This window comes from Bombus bifarius, unplaced genomic scaffold, assembly GCF_011952205.1.
Source record: "Bombus bifarius isolate JDL3187 unplaced genomic scaffold, Bbif_JDL3187 scf7180000007992, whole genome shotgun sequence".
Taxonomy (NCBI): domain Eukaryota; kingdom Metazoa; phylum Arthropoda; class Insecta; order Hymenoptera; family Apidae; genus Bombus; species Bombus bifarius.
This window is the reverse complement of record NW_022884373.1, coordinates 4,263,299-4,281,680: the sequence shown is the minus strand read 5'-3', so window position 1 is coordinate 4,281,680 and position 18,382 is coordinate 4,263,299. Positions and strand designations below refer to the sequence as shown.

The 18,382-nt window shown below is 39.3% G+C and overlaps 3 protein-coding genes across 4 annotated transcripts; 2 read left to right on the top strand and 1 right to left on the bottom strand.

Moving 5' to 3' along the window:
* The first annotated feature begins 218 nt into the window (after positions 1-218).
* LOC117205618 (39S ribosomal protein L2, mitochondrial) lies at positions 219-1,453 on the top strand. The gene is made up of 2 exons (XM_033444227.1): positions 219-473; positions 723-1,453. The coding sequence occupies exons 1-2, from the start codon at positions 239-241 to the stop codon at positions 1,418-1,420; spliced, it is 933 nt and encodes a 310-aa protein (XP_033300118.1). The 5' UTR covers positions 219-238; the 3' UTR covers positions 1,421-1,453.
* Positions 1,426-3,627, bottom strand: LOC117205617 (sideroflexin-1). Of its 2 annotated transcripts, XM_033444224.1 has the most exons (4): positions 3,129-3,313; positions 2,823-2,999; positions 2,045-2,433; positions 1,426-1,957 (listed from the first exon to the last, which is right to left on the bottom strand). In XM_033444224.1, the coding sequence occupies exons 1-4, from the start codon at positions 3,311-3,313 to the stop codon at positions 1,713-1,715; spliced, it is 996 nt and encodes a 331-aa protein (XP_033300115.1). In that variant the 3' UTR covers positions 1,426-1,712. The 2 variants fall into 2 exon arrangements, with proteins under 2 accessions (XP_033300115.1, XP_033300116.1); XM_033444225.1 differs by lacking the exon at positions 2,823-2,999 and having other exon boundaries at positions 1,650-1,957; positions 3,129-3,627.
* Positions 3,628-10,861: 7,234 nt separating this feature from the next.
* Positions 10,862-14,203, top strand: LOC117205741. The gene is made up of 4 exons (XM_033444451.1): positions 10,862-11,603; positions 12,137-12,404; positions 12,594-12,854; positions 13,444-14,203. The coding sequence occupies exons 1-4, from the start codon at positions 11,376-11,378 to the stop codon at positions 13,539-13,541; spliced, it is 855 nt and encodes a 284-aa protein (XP_033300342.1). The 5' UTR covers positions 10,862-11,375; the 3' UTR covers positions 13,542-14,203.
* The last annotated feature ends 4,179 nt before the right edge of the window (positions 14,204-18,382 follow it).

Here is an 18,382-nt window from a genome sequence, read left to right as displayed (position 1 = left end):
TGTAATTACGTTATCTGTTACATTTTGCTTAGCACTTTCGCAGCACTCTTAGTAACACTATCGCATTAATTTAAACGGAAAATTCTAAGTTGACACGACGCGGAACATTAACGCGTTCTAACTAACAATTACGAATCAAGATACATTAGAAACATTCCTAGTGACATCTACCGGTAACCGCTGGATTCAAACATGTTCTTTAGATGAGACGATGGCACTGTAATCGACCTGAGTCAAAATGTCTGCCATGTCGTTGGTAGCTCGTGTTTTCACGAGACATGTCGCCAATATTTGTTACAAACCTGCCTCAGTGCCGCTTCAAGTGCAGCCGAAAAGAAATCAGTGGAATCTTGTGAAAGTCCCAAAACCTGGAGTGAAAGGGAAAAGTTACCGAAGAATCGTCCACTTTAAAGACAAGTATACGGTTGAACCTTTAAATGTTACGAATTTAGCAGGGAGAGATCCCGTTACAGGTGCGTGTTATATTTAAATTTCACTCGTTTTGCTTCGATATTGTTCTCTTTTGAGAAGACATTTTCATAATTCGAAGAAAAATTACTTTCTCAAAGTTTATATCCCTAACCCCCATATAGATTTCTTGTTTTCGACAATACAGCCATCAGTCGGTAAAGAAATTTCCTACTACGGCGGGAAATTCGATTAGCGTATATCGAAATCAATGTTACATTTTTTCTCATTCATGTTATGTACGATTAAAACAGGAAGATTGGTGGCAAAAGGTATCGGTGGAGGAATCAAACACAAATATCACTGGATCCAGTGGATCAGAGATGGGCCTACTGATCTTAATGAACCCGCAAGAGAAGACAAAGTGTTAGCAGTATTCAAGGACGGTTGCAGAACCTCGTTCGTAGCTTTGATTGGAAGCGGTTCTAACTTGCAGTACATTCTCGCGACGGAGAATATGAAAGTTGGAGACATAATCCGTACTCATAAAGGCATTCCTGAAAATCATGTCAGAGCCTTTGAAGGAGATGCTTATCCATTGGGAGCGTTGCCCAAAGGGACTATCGTTAATTGCGTGGAAAAATATCCTGATAAAGGAGGTTTTCTCATTCACGCCGCTGGAACGTACGGCACGATATTAAGGAAGGATGGAGAGGATCGCGTGATCATTAAAATGCCAAGCAAGAAGGAGTTCAGCATCTACAAAACCTGTATGGCGACTGTGGGTAGACTGTCGAATGTCGAACATGGTACGACGCCAATTGGTAGCGCACAGAAGAATAGGGAACTTGGAAATCGACCGAGAAGCGGTCTGTGGCAGAGGAAGACTGGTCGATTCGGCCGAAAAATAAAACCTCCGGCTCCTCTACGGAAGGTCGGCATAGATCAAGAGGACAATATAAAAACTAAACTTGAACTGAATATTGTAGCACTAAATAATGTAAATTTATAAATTGTATTCAATAAATGTTACTTTATTGTACCATTTTATTGTCTCCGTTACTTTTCCTTGGCGGTATTTGGTAGTTACGACGAGCAGTAGTCGTAATATCAGCGAATAGCGCTTGGGGATATGTTTGCATATTTATATATATGTTTGTATGTTTTTCGATTCTAATAGAATCACTTCTGAGTCGTCAGTGACTTTTATACATAGAAATATCGCGATTTAAACTCTCCACTTCGCGATACGTTTCTTTAATTTTACATATTTTCCCCGATAGCATTTCAGTCTTGCGACTTGTTCAAAGGCCTTTATTGTAATACACTGTTCGAAGATTAGGATTTGCGAAGAGCACCTGATCTCGTACATCTGGTTCTAAATCGTCCACCGAAATAGGTACTCGTTGTACGAACAGAGCACAACAAAGAGGAGTGGCGAACGTCAGGCAGACTCCGCAAATTAAAACTTGTATGGGGACGACTGCCCATTTCGCGTTACGTAACATTTGTCGTCGGTCCATGAAATTCATTAGAATGGGCGACAGTACTAAAACAGATATAACATTTTTTAATTCTCTATTCATACGACAGACTTCCATATCGAATAACAGATGAAAGCAATTTCAATACTTACTCATGCTTGGTGCAGACATAAGAATACGAGACAGAGTAACAGCGGCAATGGCTTTGCTTGCTGCTCGTCTACTGCTGCCGACCTTCGTACCTTCTTCCGTTTGTAATTCGATCCCGTTTTGAAGCTCCGGCATTCTCATGAAGGGAATGTTTACGCAGTTGGCAGCGGCAACTGCTGCGAACGGTACTAATCGACCTACCAAGGGTGGTGCATTCCGTAAAAGTCGATTTAACCCGAGGGCTGTCATCACAGCCCCTCCACTTGCAATGGCGTAACTTTGTAAAATCGTGTTCATGGGGATTGGACTCGATCCACTGCGGTTTGTGTAATTGACGATCGCGTTAAACGATTGGTTTATCCACTGCCAAATGACGACGTGCGCTGTCGTTCTGAAAAATTATAAATGAAATATTCTAACAAGGTTTGCTATGAGAATATCTTATAAAATTCATCAAAACGGATCCTTTCGCTATTGTCCTTGACATGCGTTTGACATCTGCGTCTGTTATGTCGTGCAACGAAGAGTCTCGAGATAAAGTTCCAACACGATAATTGAATTCTTCTGACATACTGATTGATTCTTCTCTTTCGCTTTTATCTGGTCGCGCGAAAACGTGACTGTCGGTCGCTGTCGTCGGACGTCTGTGTTTGTAATTTGGAATTACACAAGGTGAAAGGTCTAAACGGCGTTTATCGGCGCGTTCGATAAACTCGATCCCCTTTCCTCGAAACTATGTAGTATATATCGCGAGAATTTACGTCAGCAATGAGTACGTACTTGTAAAATGTCAACATACAGCCGGTGATCATCATATTCATCGGAACTTGGGCACTCATGCGTCCAATTAGCAACATTTTCTCGCCCGTGTCGGGATGGTACGCGCTGTCGTACCGGTATTTGCATTTCCATAACTCGTCCTGCGTCACCTTTAATTGTGCCAGGCTATCTCCTTTTCTATGTTAATACAAACGTTACGTACGAACATTAAGCCAACAACAGCATAAACAACCTCTATTAACATATATTCTGATGTAAAATAATAACGATGTCAGATGTATTATCAACATCATACATATTAACTACCTGTACTTTGTGACGATGTCTCGGGCGTGCTCGAGCTCCTTGGCGCTGAGGAATAGATTCAATGGGTTCGTGACCGTGAGGAAGTGTAGCGCCCTACCCTTGTACGTGCTCTGATCCCAGTATGGCTTCTCGATGTCGATCTTTCGCTCGTCAGCAAACGCGCTGACGTCCTTGTTATTCGACATTTTGCGAGTCTTTTCTGCTCCTCAAACTTGTTCCTCCTCCCACCACCGACACACACCAGTTTCTTTCCTACTCTTCCACGAGCACTCACCCCACCATGCGGTTGTACCGGTTCTATGCAAGTCAGCAGCTCCTGTCGGGTGTTCTTCGTTCGTTCCTGAAGTAAGAGAATTCCTCTTGGCGTGATCCTCGCGAGAGGACGCTCAGACGTCAACGGTAGCGGATCTCGCGCCGACGACTGAACGATTCCACCGTTCACAGCGGTATCGTTCCATCGAGTACTCAGCACCTCGTGTCTCACTCGACCTTTCGATCCATGCACTTCTCTCTCCTCTGCTTCTCATCCCTTCGACGTCGTTATCGATAACGTGCACGCGTGCGCGACTACTGTCCATCATTTCTCGCTTGTTCCTTCCGCCAAGAGATGGTGGTGTGTCTATGTTCGGTTTGCAAGTTGAAATTCTGATTTTAGAGTAGACTGGGTTAAATTGGATGGCTTTAAATTTTAGCGAAAGGTATTTTGGTAAATTTATAAATTTAATGGAGGATTAGGAGATTATTTTAATATTTGGGATAGGAGAGTTGGTAAATACTTAAGAGCAAAGATACCAAAGGATAGTCACAACCCTTCTTAGTAAGACTTCAACCCCCCAATAGATGGGGCCACTTGCTTTCTATTGTCGTAAGAGCAGTTTGAAATATTAGGTTAAGTAAAAAGTTCTGAGCGTTTTTCGCTAGATGTCTTTAGTGAGCCATATCTCACGATGTGCACATCGCATCGAGTCATAGTATACACCGATTTCAAGGTGATATTACGCATCAAAAAGGTTCTTTGTCAGTTTTGTGTTCGGTGAAGCCAGTTGTGTGTTACAGCGTTCGAAAATGGAGATAAAAAAAGAGAAAATTCGATACATTCTTCAGTACCACTACGACCAAGGTGAAAAGGCGGAGCAGGCGGCCAAAAAAATTTGTGCTGTTTATGGACCCAGTACAGTATCGAATGCAACAGCAAAGCGGTGGTTCCAACGATTCCGTTCTGGTAATATGGACGTCGAAGATGAGGCACGCTCTGGTAGGCCAATCGTCGAAAATGTGGATAAAATCATGGAAATCGTCGAGTCGGACCGGCATGTGAGCACTTATTCCATTGCCCAGGAACTGAAGATTAGCCAGAAAACCGTTTGGAACCATTTGCATAAGGCTGGTCTCAAGAAGAAGCTCGACGTATGGGTGCCACATGAATTGACGCAAAAGAACCTTTTGGACCGAATTGATGCCTGCGATTCTTTGTTGAGACGTAACGAAATCGACCCATTTTTGAAGCGGATGGTGACTGGCGATGAAAAATGGGTCACATACGAGAACAACAGCCGAAAAAGATCGTGGTCCAATCGCGGTGGGCCGGCCCAAACGATCGCCAAGCGTGGATTAACGGCCAAGAAGGTTTTATTGTGTGTTTGGTGGGATTGGAAGGGAATCATCCATTATGAGCTGCTCCCATCGGGGCAAACACTTAATTCGGACCTCTATTGTCAACAACTGACCAGACTGAAGCAGGCGATCGACCAGAAGCGGCCAGAATTGGCCAATAGGAAAGGTGTTGTGTTCCATCAAGACAACGCCAGGCCGCACACATCTTTAACGACGCGTCAGAAGCTCCGAGAGCTTGGCTGGGAGGTTCTATCGCATCCGCCGTACAGTCCAGACCTGGCACCAAGCGATTATCACCTTTTTAAGTTTTTGCAAAATTTTCTTGATGGTACAAAACTGGCCTCAAGAGAGGCTTGTGAAAATGAGCTGGTCAAGTTTTTTACCAATAGGGACGAGGACTTCTTCAACCGCGGAATTATGAAATTGCCTTCAAAATGGACAAAAGTAATCGAACAAAACGGCGCATATTTAATCTAAATCGAATAATCTTGACTATGTTAATTTCATCGTCGAAATAAAGCGAAAAAGCGCTCAGAACTTTTTACTTCACCTAATATCAAGCGTTCGCGAAAATTTAAAGTTCATCGTAGAATACGAATGCTTTACTTCGTTTAGATAACACTCCCCACTATCTGGACGCTGCCTTATTCAACAAGTAGGCGTGATTTCGTGTTACTTTGCGATTACGCATCGCTTGACGACAATAAAAACACTGATCGAGTAGCAGTATTATTAACGACCAAGACACGATCAAACAAATTATCCTATTGCTGCATATCCTATTTGCTTTAAACAGAGTCGAGTTAGAAAAAAAACGACAGACATGTGTTGTTTCGAGGGTATATTTATTTTATAACTATTCGTTTGAAATCGAAATCTATTGCATCAAGTGGCGAATATTTTGTTTCCCTAGCCTGATGCATCTTCTAAAAGGCTGGTTTTATAAGGGTTGTTTCTCATCCTAGCAGAAAAATACCAAAACTAGATTCTGTGATTCCGGAAACCCCAAAAAATTGTTCTGTTTGTATATAATAACACATAATTAAGAGACGTATGAATTTAGACCGGGTTTTTACGGTTTCTGACCACTGTGCAAAGCAATTCTTTTCAAAGCAATAACAGTGCCCACTGAAAATTCACACATTCCATAAAAGGAGTAGTGGTCAGCCAATATAACCATCGACCTCGAATACCAGCTTCTTCGTTGTTTTCAGTTTTTTAGATTATCAATTAATAGCTTCTTTCATCTTCTATCCCTACGCTATTACTAGTTTAGTTTGTACATATTTGATTTATCGACGGGATAAGAAAGACATCCGTGCTGCGGTTCACTTTACTAATAGTCGTATGACATCACGTTTCTCACGTTCTTTGCATACGAGACGCGCGTTACAAAAAAAAAGTTAATAGGATGAATGCTCCTAATTAATAATTTCAGGGGGTGCCTATTTCTAGGTCACCAATCCACGAAGGAATGTTTTATCGAATTTATTGCATTCATTACCTAGCCAAAGAAGCATATTTACCGTTCTAGTTGCACTTCATTTTGTATATTTCAAAACGAGGTCGTTAGCGACACGTTGCATCGCCCCAGCTATGCATACGCGTTTGCAACGTCGAATCCAGTGTTTTGTTTGATTTAATCAACCTCAGACGCATCGACATTGATTCACCATTTCTCTGTCGTGAGCTAGTTGTCCACTCTGCAACCTACTTCGTCGCCTGTTTTCGCGCATGCAACTGAAACCGAAAACGAAAGGCATGATGAGGCGCACGCGGTAACTTTATTCCGTTACGCGCGATTATGTGCGCGCGTTTATATTGATCGCATAACACGGATCTTTAAGAGATACGACTTTTCCCTGTTTAATCATACTGTCCAGTTTAATTACGAATCGATCGAATCCCGATCGTTCGTTTTTCCTCAATCCAGATCTGGATTTTTCTCAAAAACAGAGATATTCAGGACGCAGAGTTTTTCTCACCTTTACACGTGTTTCCGTCAACAGAGAAACAGATCAGTTTCTCTGTATTTACGAGCATTTTTTCGCGAAGACGTTTTACACTTCACCTAGTGGCATAATTCCATTGCCGGAGACGTATTGATGTGAGAACAAAGTCGACCAAGCTGCTATTCTTTTTGTCAGAAGATCAATAATTATTGATGATAGAGTTCAGTACTTTCACCGGAATAGATCTGCCGGCAACGATGCTCGTTCACGATCGCGTTCCAGTGAATCTCGAGAGCAATAATTGCATATTGCCGTAAATCTAGGTATCCTTGGCTTTGTATAAAATAGAGGCTACCAAAGGTGGACGATAGGCGAACCGTAAACGCGGCCTGACATGACGAATCTTCTTTCTTTTTCCCTCGTCCATTTCTAGCCGTGATTTCTAGCGATCACTCGAGTTTCCGAAACAATAAAATTATTCGCAAATTATGCAAAGCAGGAAATTACTTCGGTCGGGAGTCTAGAAATTTTATTGTCCACTGCGATTTTTCCTGCGAGGCCGTTTGTTGATTCAAACCTCTATTCGTTCCGTGAAATGTAGCCCAGTTGGTTTGACATCAATTTTTATGGTGCTTCGAAGAAATTCTGTCGTTCGTCATTATTTCTTTAAAAAGATTGGTAAGAAGCATATTAAGCATCTTTATTAATGTGTGCGCGTTTTGCTTCATAAAGAGCTTGTGTGGTATATATATACACACACACACACACACACACACACACACACACACACACATATATATTGGTCTAACGATTAAGATACACTGTATATATTTATATTATCTTCTGACAGATAATAAGAAGATAAAGATCCTGTTTCCTACTCGCTGCCCACATATGAATGGTACGCGTTAAAATAAGACCGCTGTTATAGTGATACCGTTTCAAGGAAGCGGTTTACTATCGCTGTCGATATTTCTTTGCGCTGAGATATTAGCTAATATTTGATCATTATAAGTAACTCCCACAATTATTACATAAAGCAGTTATCACCTACTTCACTTATATTACTGGATTCGGATAATCGTTTAACACGTTCAACACATTATAAATTGTTTATACAATAGTTATTGTTTATTTACATTTTCTGCTTACATTTCTTCTTTAGCCTTCTGTCTTGTTCACAGATTTGATTTATTTACATTTCTTTATTGCCTTTACACTTGTCTACTTGTTTTCTTTTTACATATGTTATGTGTTCATTTGTGTTTTTTATTTGAACCAGATGCATGCCATCATAGGATGTTAACTGCAAAATTCTGCATCATCGTGATAGACGTGAAATAGAATGCATTAATCAACTCAATACTTTCGACGGTGATTAACGTGCCTCGAGTTCGAATCCGTGAACTACAATTCCCTCAGCCACATATTCACCGCAATCCTTAAATAACCGATGTTAATGAGCAATTCTGCTCTCCCTCTTTTTTTTCAGGTGTCAAAATAAAATCGATTCACGATCAAGATCTAATAATGTTCTTATTCGTTGTCACGTTGTTATGATTTGACCGGTCTGAATTGAATCGAATGTTCGATTTGCAACGATCGACGATGACCTATCTTCTCGTCGGCCGAATAGTTGTTTTATTATATGTTTGCTCATTTCTCCTGTTTCCTAGTATCGATTTATATCATATCACATGATTTGCGAAAACTGGGTCAACGAATGATCAAGTTAAACAAATTGCATCGTGAATGTGGCGTGTCTAAGGAATCCGCCCTCCAGGCATCGGTATCTTAGTTTAACCTGGTCGTCCCTACAATCAAATCTACATACATTTTTTTCGAAGCGCACATGATCATTGATAAAATATGTTTGATTTATCAGTAAATTACTTTTTAGAGCTAAGACATTCTTAATCATTGACTTCAAACGGTGTTCTAAAAAGGGTGAGGAATTTTTACTTTAAAGGTATTTTCGGTAGAGAAATCGTCACCTAATTAACATGATCAAGGATCATTAAAATAATTAAAATTTTAAGATATCAATTTAGCAAGATATCAATTTATAGTTGTTATTACGCTATACGGGTACAAATTACCAATATCGACGTACGCGGTATTTTACGTAGCTATTTACGACGTAAATAGTATTATGGTATGTAAATTATTTTGAGGAATGATTAACATCGTCTTGACAGCGATGAAAGTTTGTTAATCGCGAGATTTTATTCGGTATAAAATCTATCAGGGACTTCCTTTCCTCTATGAAACTACGCAACTCTATAATATTAACATATCGCGTAATTAAGCTTCTCGATAGTGGAACAGCCGGAGATCTTATCCAAGATAGAAACTGCATGTGCACGAAAATAGAGAAGCAAGGTCATGGTGTTTAGAGAAATCCAAATAAAAGTTAAAATCGTGCGAATATTCCTTTTGCTTGGGACAAGTCACGTCGCCATCCTAATGCATAAATAAGACCAACGAGTAACTCATTGCGCTGTATCGAGGTCAAAAGAAGAATCTTGTCTCCCATAAACCGAGATCGTAAGGTGTAATACATAAATTAATTCTGATATGGTTCTTGAATTTTTATACTTCGATTTTGGTCTCGTTTTAACAAATAAGATTTTAATGCTTTCAACCCTCACGAGGTTATGGCAATGGGATGATACGTTTCAGGATAATTTTCATCAAGATAGTTGGGCTGCTATAATTTCTGCAACGCCATTAAGACCTATCGGAGCATTGAATTATATGTACTATGAATGATTGTATATATGACATTTCAAAAATTATTTACGATTAATTTACATTTTTTTCAAATGTGGATGTTCTATAGTCCATGTTATTATATTATTGTGTCCATCGTTAAAAGAAGAATTCATCTCCAAGGATGAAAAATCTTACCATAAAATTGAAACAATATACATCCTTTCATATTTTAACTAACCCCAAATTTAAAAGTTACATAAAAGTAGATGGGGAATATTTTCTAAGATAAATGATACCATGAGTGGCCGTTATGTTCTGCATTTGAAATCTTATAAATCAGTTATGTAAATAGGCATAATTGATCAGGCAAGAAATATTAGTTACACGTATTAATTATAATATATAATACAAATATAAGTAAACAAGTAAGCCTGATTAATAAATCAACTAGGTCCAATTAAAACATACGTGACATTCATACGATACATGTAAATTTAAAATACTTTGAAAAGTAGTCCATGTAAATTATATGTAAATGAAAACGTTACACCGCTTTTGATAAAAGGTAAAAGGGAAGAACCTAATTACCTTATAAGTTCTGTATATACATGTAACGTTGTGAAGATATTTGACTGTGGTATCAAAACTAGAGTTCCGAGCACCATTTTTACCTGTTTGCTTTTTTTTTGTTTACTGGATCTTATAGTTCTTGTTTGGACAATTCGTTCGACAACCATCATAAAATTGAGACGAGTTTTCGAGAATGTTACTGATAGTTAAGAAAACTATGTCACTCATTACGACCAGTTAGATAATCAGAAGTAAGTATCAAAAAGCAATGAGAAAGTAGGCAAAACCTCTGCCTGCTCTCCTTGCAGATCATCAAACATCGTGATAAATGTTGCAGTTTATTCTTTTTTACCACCGAATGTAAATTTTTTTTTCTTGCCTTTCAACTTGTCATTTGTTATAGAAAGCTTGTAGATTTGCAACAATGTATCTTTGCTGATTTGAGTTATTTTTTGTGAAGTATATGTGAAAGGCATTTCTGTATTTTCAAATTATTCCATTCTTATTTTTTTCTTATTATTTATTTCTTATCCTTATTTTTTCAAGTCTAATGTGAAATGTTTCTGTGCATATCTTATTTCAATTTTCCCACTTCATTAACCCAGTCTTTCAATCATACGTGTGCTCGTATTCGACTGAAAACGTTTAACAAAACCTCTACTTCAACAACGAAGGGTACTAACCGGTCTCGGAAAGAGGCTGGTCGGGAACATCCAACCATGTACAACAGTGTATCTCCTTTCTCGTCACATGATGGATGTGTTAAACCGAAGCAGTAGGTTACATTGAGAAGAAGTCGAAGAGTCGTGGGATGCAAATGTCTATGATTGCTATATTTAATGCTAATTAGTTAGATCGGATCAGTATCAGCCAAAGATTCGTAGATGCAACTTTGCTTAAAATTCAAATTTTGGCGAATATCTCTGCAATTACGAACGAAGTCGTTTACTGGTACTATAATGACTAATTATCACAGAGTTTGCTGAAATTGCTCTACGTTTTAATTACGTTTTTGATCTATTGTGATAGTTAATTTCATTATGAGCACCGTTCGCCGGGTTCGCCATTGCCTTTACAAACATTACAACGCGAAGAATCAAGTCTCTGTGCAGGATTATCTAAGCCATGGACCGGTACCCCCACCGACCTAAATGTACTACATATAAATGGTCCGGACACCTCGTAACTATCGTCAGAGAGCTTGTGGACTTAATCTTGTCGTCTCGTCTGCATAAACAAGGCGTGGTGCTCGCGTACCTTCATTCATCTATTTCTTCATCTTGTGAATATAATTATGGAAATAAAAGTTCATCGAAAAAATTCCTGTATAAGTTCGGGATAGAGAGGATCGTTGCGTCGACGATCTTTGTTTTTTTGGATTTTCATTCGCAGAATCATGAAGTGTATACGAGACGATTGGAAGTTGGGCTGGTTCGAGAGAATTAGCTACGTTTTGTTAGTGACTTTTTATTGTTTTTCGAAGCACGCCTCTGTATTGGCGTTTGATAATTCAAACAGTACGTTTGTCGAAAGATCTCGAGTAGACTGCAGCCTGCGCAAAGATATAATCACTTGTGGGAAATACGAAGTTGCCAGGTGGCTTCATGACATTGTGAGGGAGAAGGTATGACAGTGATATAGCGATCTTTATTTTGTTAAGAATTTTATCAGATTACAGATAGATAGAAATTTGAACATACGATTAGCTTCTAAGAAATGTCATGCACTACATAGCTCCAAATAGAAGTCCGCGCTGTTAAGCCGCATTGTACTCGTTATTTCGAAACTTGTCGTAAAAATGAAACAATCTTTTCCACAAGGTGCTTTGTTGTACGGGTAAAGACACTTTTTGAGGAAAATTAGTGGAAGTAGCGTGTAACTGATTGAAACCCGTAACGATTTCGCTGCAAACCATTATTATCATTCGTGTTCGTGCAACAGCGAGAGTATCTACATACACGTTGTACCCACGTTACTTTCGTCAACTTTTACTTTTTAATTAACGCTGTCGGTAATCGAATCGTACAGCCGTGGCCTATATGTAGAGTTAATTCCAAACATAGATTTTCGCATCTCGTAACATCAGACGACGTAGAACCACAATAAAATTGTAAACAATCCAATAAAATTATAATTAATTATTTTCATTTTTATTAGGAATACAGCTATGGTTCCCTGCGTATTGTGAGAATCCCATCCATATCTGGACAACCGATACTCCCAAAGTTACCACAGTCACGTGTGTTCAAAACCGATGCGGTCGAGGCCTTGAACTTCGTCAGGGACTGCTTGGAGGATCTGCTGACGAAACGAGCTTTGGTTTACACGGTTGACAACTCTGCCACTGGCAGGAGTTTTGGTAGCGCGCCTATGATCATGGACGAGGATGAACTTATTCAAATGCAGAGCAGAAAATACCCTGCTGGTAATTATATTCTTAATTTTCTGAACTGAGTCTCTCGAATGTAAACCGTGTTTTCAAGAAACGTGTATTTCGTTTTATCAGCATTGCAGATAGTTGCATTAGTGAATTTCTGAAATATTTCTGAAATACCGACTCGCCAATAAATTCTTTATCAATTTTCATATCGATGATATTAATCGTTTTATCTAGATAACTGGAGACTTCTGAAGAAGAAAACCTCCATAATCCTTCCTCTTCTAATCCTATTAAACCTATTGAAAGTGAAACTGTTGCTTCTACCCATTTTCCTCGGTGTTCATTTCATCAAGAAGCTACTAGTGCTAGCATCCATCATTGTTCCCTCGTTACTGGCGCGTCTGAAGATTTGTAAATTCGCGAATTCACATTACCAGGGTTACCCTTATCACATGTGGGGTACGGCCGCTGATACACCCGTCGATTATCCAACAGGTAAATGAACACGATTATATTTTTTGTGTCACGCTTCCTTAATTCAAAGCGATGAAAATTACATCGGTTGTAAGAAGCGATTATAGGAGACTAGAATAGCCGAGACGGTCGAAATATCATCAATATACGTTGAGCCAATGCTCGATGACACAATATTTCTCTCCTTGTCAATTAATTACAGTTATATAACACTCGATGATTCCTAAACGTGGAATTGTCGTATAGAATGCATTTCGATAGCTCATTGATAGTAGTAATTTTAATAATTGCACGTGTTTCTTGGGGTATGGAAAATTTGAGTGTTACTCGAGTATGACGATCGCTCTTCCATAAGCATTGTCGAGCAATAGTTGCGTTATTGCCACTTTGGACTTTTCTATCGGGACGAAATTTCAATCGTTCCGAAATTTTCTATTTGAACGAATTATTTATTGGGGAGAGTCAACAATTACTTTAAATTATTTCGAATTATTATACAATATTTCAAAGTATCTCCAGGTATATAAACTATGGGGAAATTATTTTAAATTATTTTAAATTACTATGAAATATCTCAGTGTCTATATAATTTTTTTGTTATTTTCTTCAGCATACGGACAAGAGGAGCCATGGTCTCACAGAAGTGATTACGTCTCAGCAAACTCTCCTTACATGGGATACCAGGGTTATCGCAACCCCTATGGATGAAGTTAGGGAGCACGGAAAAACATCACTGATCTACTTCAACTTGCCATTGCATCGAAACTCAAACGGACGAACTACGATTGTGCACCTTCCGCTTTCTTCTCTTAGCAACTTTCGACTGTGTTCTCTACGCATTTGCGGTTTTCTTCTTGCGACTCGCTAATCCCCTTTCTTTATTCCTAAACATCCTAATTATGAGGCGACAAACTACAAACGAGTTATATTTAGCAATGATTATCGAGTGCGTTCCTCGTCACGAAATGACTTTCACACGCCATGCTCGCTACCGTTACAAAATTGGTAATGAGCATCGCCGTACGTAAACGTTGCAATCACGAACACGCGTCTGATGATTTTCTTCTGCAAACTGCAGAAACTGTTCGCGAGTATTGTTGCGTGGCACGCGAGCCTCCAACGTCGTCCGTGAATATTTGGGTACCGTAATCTAATAAAATCGAATTCGCGAACAACAACGCCTCGCGTGATGTTAACGCTGATCACTTCCGGGCTAATAATCGGAGGGCGGGGTTGAAGCGTGTGGCCTGCTCGAGAATGTACAGACGCGTAGTTTGTATAGTAGCGAGCGATCGTCAGTGACCAGATAGTAAATAACTTTTGGTTAAATAAAGTTACGAATAAAGAAATGATTTATTACTTCCTTTAAGATAGGATAAGCTAGATAGACTTCATGTTTCATACTGTTCCTTTAGCATGTAATAGTACGGGTTTGGAAAAATCTATCTGAAGGTTAGGAACTTCTTATTCATGCAGGAATGGCCGTGCATTGTTTATTACCATAGTTGTAAGGGCATGTCTCAGTATGACAATGACCTCTGATTTCGGAACAGTAAGCGTTCTACCAGACGTTCACATTTGCAGATGCAAACTGATTTCGCACGATGTTTCTTTCCAGCATAAAATGACGTCGACCTTCTCTAGAAATCTTTTCTCCGTTACGATCATCGCTACATATGTAATATCTAACGCTGGCTAAAAGTCATTCGTGCATTTCCAACGTTCTCCAAGAGATATACATACGTAGTTGCCATTACTCGTTGAAATAGCAAAAATACATCCAATTGTTTCACAAGCTTCTAAATTTTCCTCTTCCAATTTTCTAGTGCGAAATGAAGTCGGGCGATGGTCGATCAATCGGTGCAGGTGAACGGCGATGGTCAAGGTCATTGGAAACTTAAAGGAGGCGCGGCGGTTCCCTGTACGAATGACCCACTGACAGATTTGGACGGCCGCTCCGGCGTGTGACGCGTGCTTCCGCACGCGCGTGTTGACCCATGCACGCATGCACGATCGGGAAGACCGTTATAGGGCCACATACGAGTTCGAGGCGAATGTGGCGCGGCTGTCTTCGCGTTCGACAAATCCGCGGGCGAGTATCGCGATCGTTGCACGCGATAGCAGTTAACCATTCGCTGCATTTAATAACAATAATCCAGTCAATACATTGAAACAGTTGGGCCTGCGATCAGTGCGAGATATAGCCGACACGCAGCTTGCACTCGCTGTAACTCGACCGTTACGTTATAACCGACAGGGAACGGAGTATTAACATAACGGCATGCGCTATGTGTACTCCCGATGTTCGATATACCATGGGTTGGTTCGAATGGCGTTGAATTAATCGATACGCGAATCGATAATCGAGAGGGTTGCGTTTGTTGTTGATGTAGATCGAAGCTAGAGGAAGAGCGAACAGAGTTTTGGAGTAATCGTAATTTGGAGCGAGTAGGAAAAAAAGAACAGAGTCTGAAGCAATTAGAAGTTGGAATGAAAAGTAAACGTAGATTCGAGTGAATCGATAAGAACGATAGAATGTGAAATAAGAAGCGTCAAGGTGAATTCTGTATTCATTTCACGTATAGAGAGTAAGATAGTGAAATCTCTGTTTGCGACAGATATTCAATTCTATTTCGAACGGAGAATGTCAGGTTATCTAGAAATTCGCTTAACTTCGGTATCTAATAAATCGAACAACTCGGCAAAAAATTGGTATTTAAGATAAATAATAAGATATAATAATAAGATTAAGACAAAATAAGGTAAATTTGATATTTGATAAGCAGGGTTTGTTGTTACGTGCACGTTTGCTTCGATATTAATTCTCAAGAATCTGTAAGAGAATCTAAGGAATCTGAGAAGCGTTTAACCTTAACGCAACGGTTCAAGAGGTCTTTCGTTTCGTTTTTAAGGAAACGATTATGGAAGATTGATGCGCGCATGTAAAAGCTGCATGGAGGAATCTGTTCGATACAGAGCAAATGATGGAGCACTTTCTAAAACCGGTTGACTTTTTCTCTTTTATAATACTTACATTTTTCGAACTTTTTCTTACAAAATTGGATTAGTAGAGTTCGCTGCAGGTCCGATAAGCAGACGTACAACAACGTAACGTACAATTAGTCTAAAATATGGTCACAAAAACAATATAATTTTCTCTTGAGTTATTTCGAATTGGAACTTGCTAACACTTCGATGTTCTACCTCTTTCATTTCTTTCAAAAGTTATTGAATTATTCATCAAGACTTGTCAAAACTACGAAGCAGTTCATTAATAATTTCTTAAGACGATTTCTAGAAGGTTAATAACCCGTTTCAATTCCCAATTCCACGGACGCGAGTATCTATGAAATTTATTTGATCTTGAATAGCATTTAAGATTTAAATGGATAATAAAAATTACTTTGAATAACGAGAAGCGTTTAAACAAAATTTAACTGATTTAGTCTATCGTTCTCTCTCTCTCTCTCTTACAACAAAATACAAACATAGACAAACGTAGTCCCGTCGCGTGGATCCTTTCTCTCCGCTTGATATCTTCAAACGATTAAATCGATCAGAAATCTAACCCAAACCATTACAATCTCCGGATGACAGCCGTAGGCGTGAAGTTCTTGAAAATAAAAAAAGGGAACGATGTATTTTATCGTGACCCTGTTCTGGAACGAAAACTTTTTTACCGGTTAGATGTACCTGTGCCATCGAACCAGCTCACGATAATGATTAAGAAATCGAACCGATGCCTCCAGCTTCTTAATGAATTATAGTCGTAAGGTAAATAGTAGCCCTTAACGAGTTAACGACATTTCCATATTTCATTCGTTTCTTAGATATCTTTTGTCGTATACCCTTGTCTAATTATCACGCCAAGACTTTAAACACTCCGATATCGATCTAACCCAAACCTCTCCGTTCTATTATGCTAAACGCATCTTGCTTTCTGGATACAATCTACACGATCGGATCTATTTTCTGAGATTAAAATTCTTGCCACGCGTCCAATCGAATTTTCCTTGGCTCCAAGTGAAACTCTCGAGTACGATCATCGATTTCGAGGAATCCGAGCCGTCCGTGAATTCGGGACGCGGCCACAGTGAAATCGTCCGTAAAAGTGTGCTCGGTGTATTCGTGTCCAGGCTGTTTGGGCTTACACACGAGACACCCTTTTCTCCTGATTAACGTCATTAACGTTTATGATTTTTTCCATGTTCGTATCGAACAACGCTCTCTCGAGTACTACTTCAAACGAGCGCGTGATGAAAACGCTGGCTTCTGGATGCAAGATGTTTGCGATTTTTCTTTGCGCGATCTTTTCGACAGGAAGTAAAATAAAGTCGAAACCGGATTAGCGGCCTACTTGTATCTGAAAATACGCGTGTTAATATTTATGTCGATGGTGCAACGACACTGGAGACATACGAGTTGAATACCGGTGATTTTCCACGACGAGCTTTCCGCGCAAGCTTTGGTGTCATGCATTTATCGAATCTGATTAGATTTCTCCTTGCATTCGACGTCGCGTCTCTGACAAGCATAATAGTTACTCTTGTGTTGATCGCACCACCTTTTATCTATCGAAATATTTTTAATTATTCGTCATAGTTCGGTGATCCGTTCACGAGAATGAACGAACGAATTGATTACAAACTGACAGCTATGATAACGATAAAAGTGAAGTATTCTAATCCTTGTTATTACACAGTGATAAACAGATAAATAGGGAAACTCCTTAACCAAATTTAACTGAATTTAGTTTTTAATACTATTTTTACAGTGCGTCGAGGAACAAGAAAAGTATTTTTTAACCTTATATTTCAGAAACAAAAAAAAAAAAAAAAAAAAGGAATATAACTTTTCACGATACAATTAGTCGAATTTACGAATAGACATTTCTCTATTAATATGTTTGCTAACAAGTAAAACTCAGCCATTTGTGACGCTATTATGATTTGCATAAAATAAGTAATAAAACGCTATCGTTATAATAAGATTGCGAATTTCTATGTATTTGTGGGTGATAATATTTAAGGACATAGGATAATATATAATAAAATATACAAAGTACAGTACTTGCTAAATTTTTAATAGGCGAAACACATTTCTCCCTAGACCCTTTAGTTATTTTCATAAAAACAGCATAACTATCCGTAGTTTGGTTACAACATTATGTCGCATCATTACAAAACTGGAGTCAAAAATTCGAATTGAAATCAGAATTAATACGATTTCTGGACCAGATCGAAAAAAAAAGGTAAAGAATGGTTCAGATGGAGCGTCATCAGCCGAAATTCCAACCGGTGAAATCGGTCCGGCGGTCGTTAGACCCGCGTCGAATTCGATTGGATTTGAATCAGAGGAGAACGACGACCGTCTACGTGCCAGAGGAAAAGAGACGAAGCGTTTGTGGCGGGAGCGCAACCAACGAATGAACGAACGTGGAAGAGAGGAAGGTAGAAAGGAACGGACAGAGGGACGGACAGACGGATGGCCGGGTAACCCAGATCGGATCAGCCGAGGCGATGCTACGGAGGCTCGGCAGTAGTATCGAG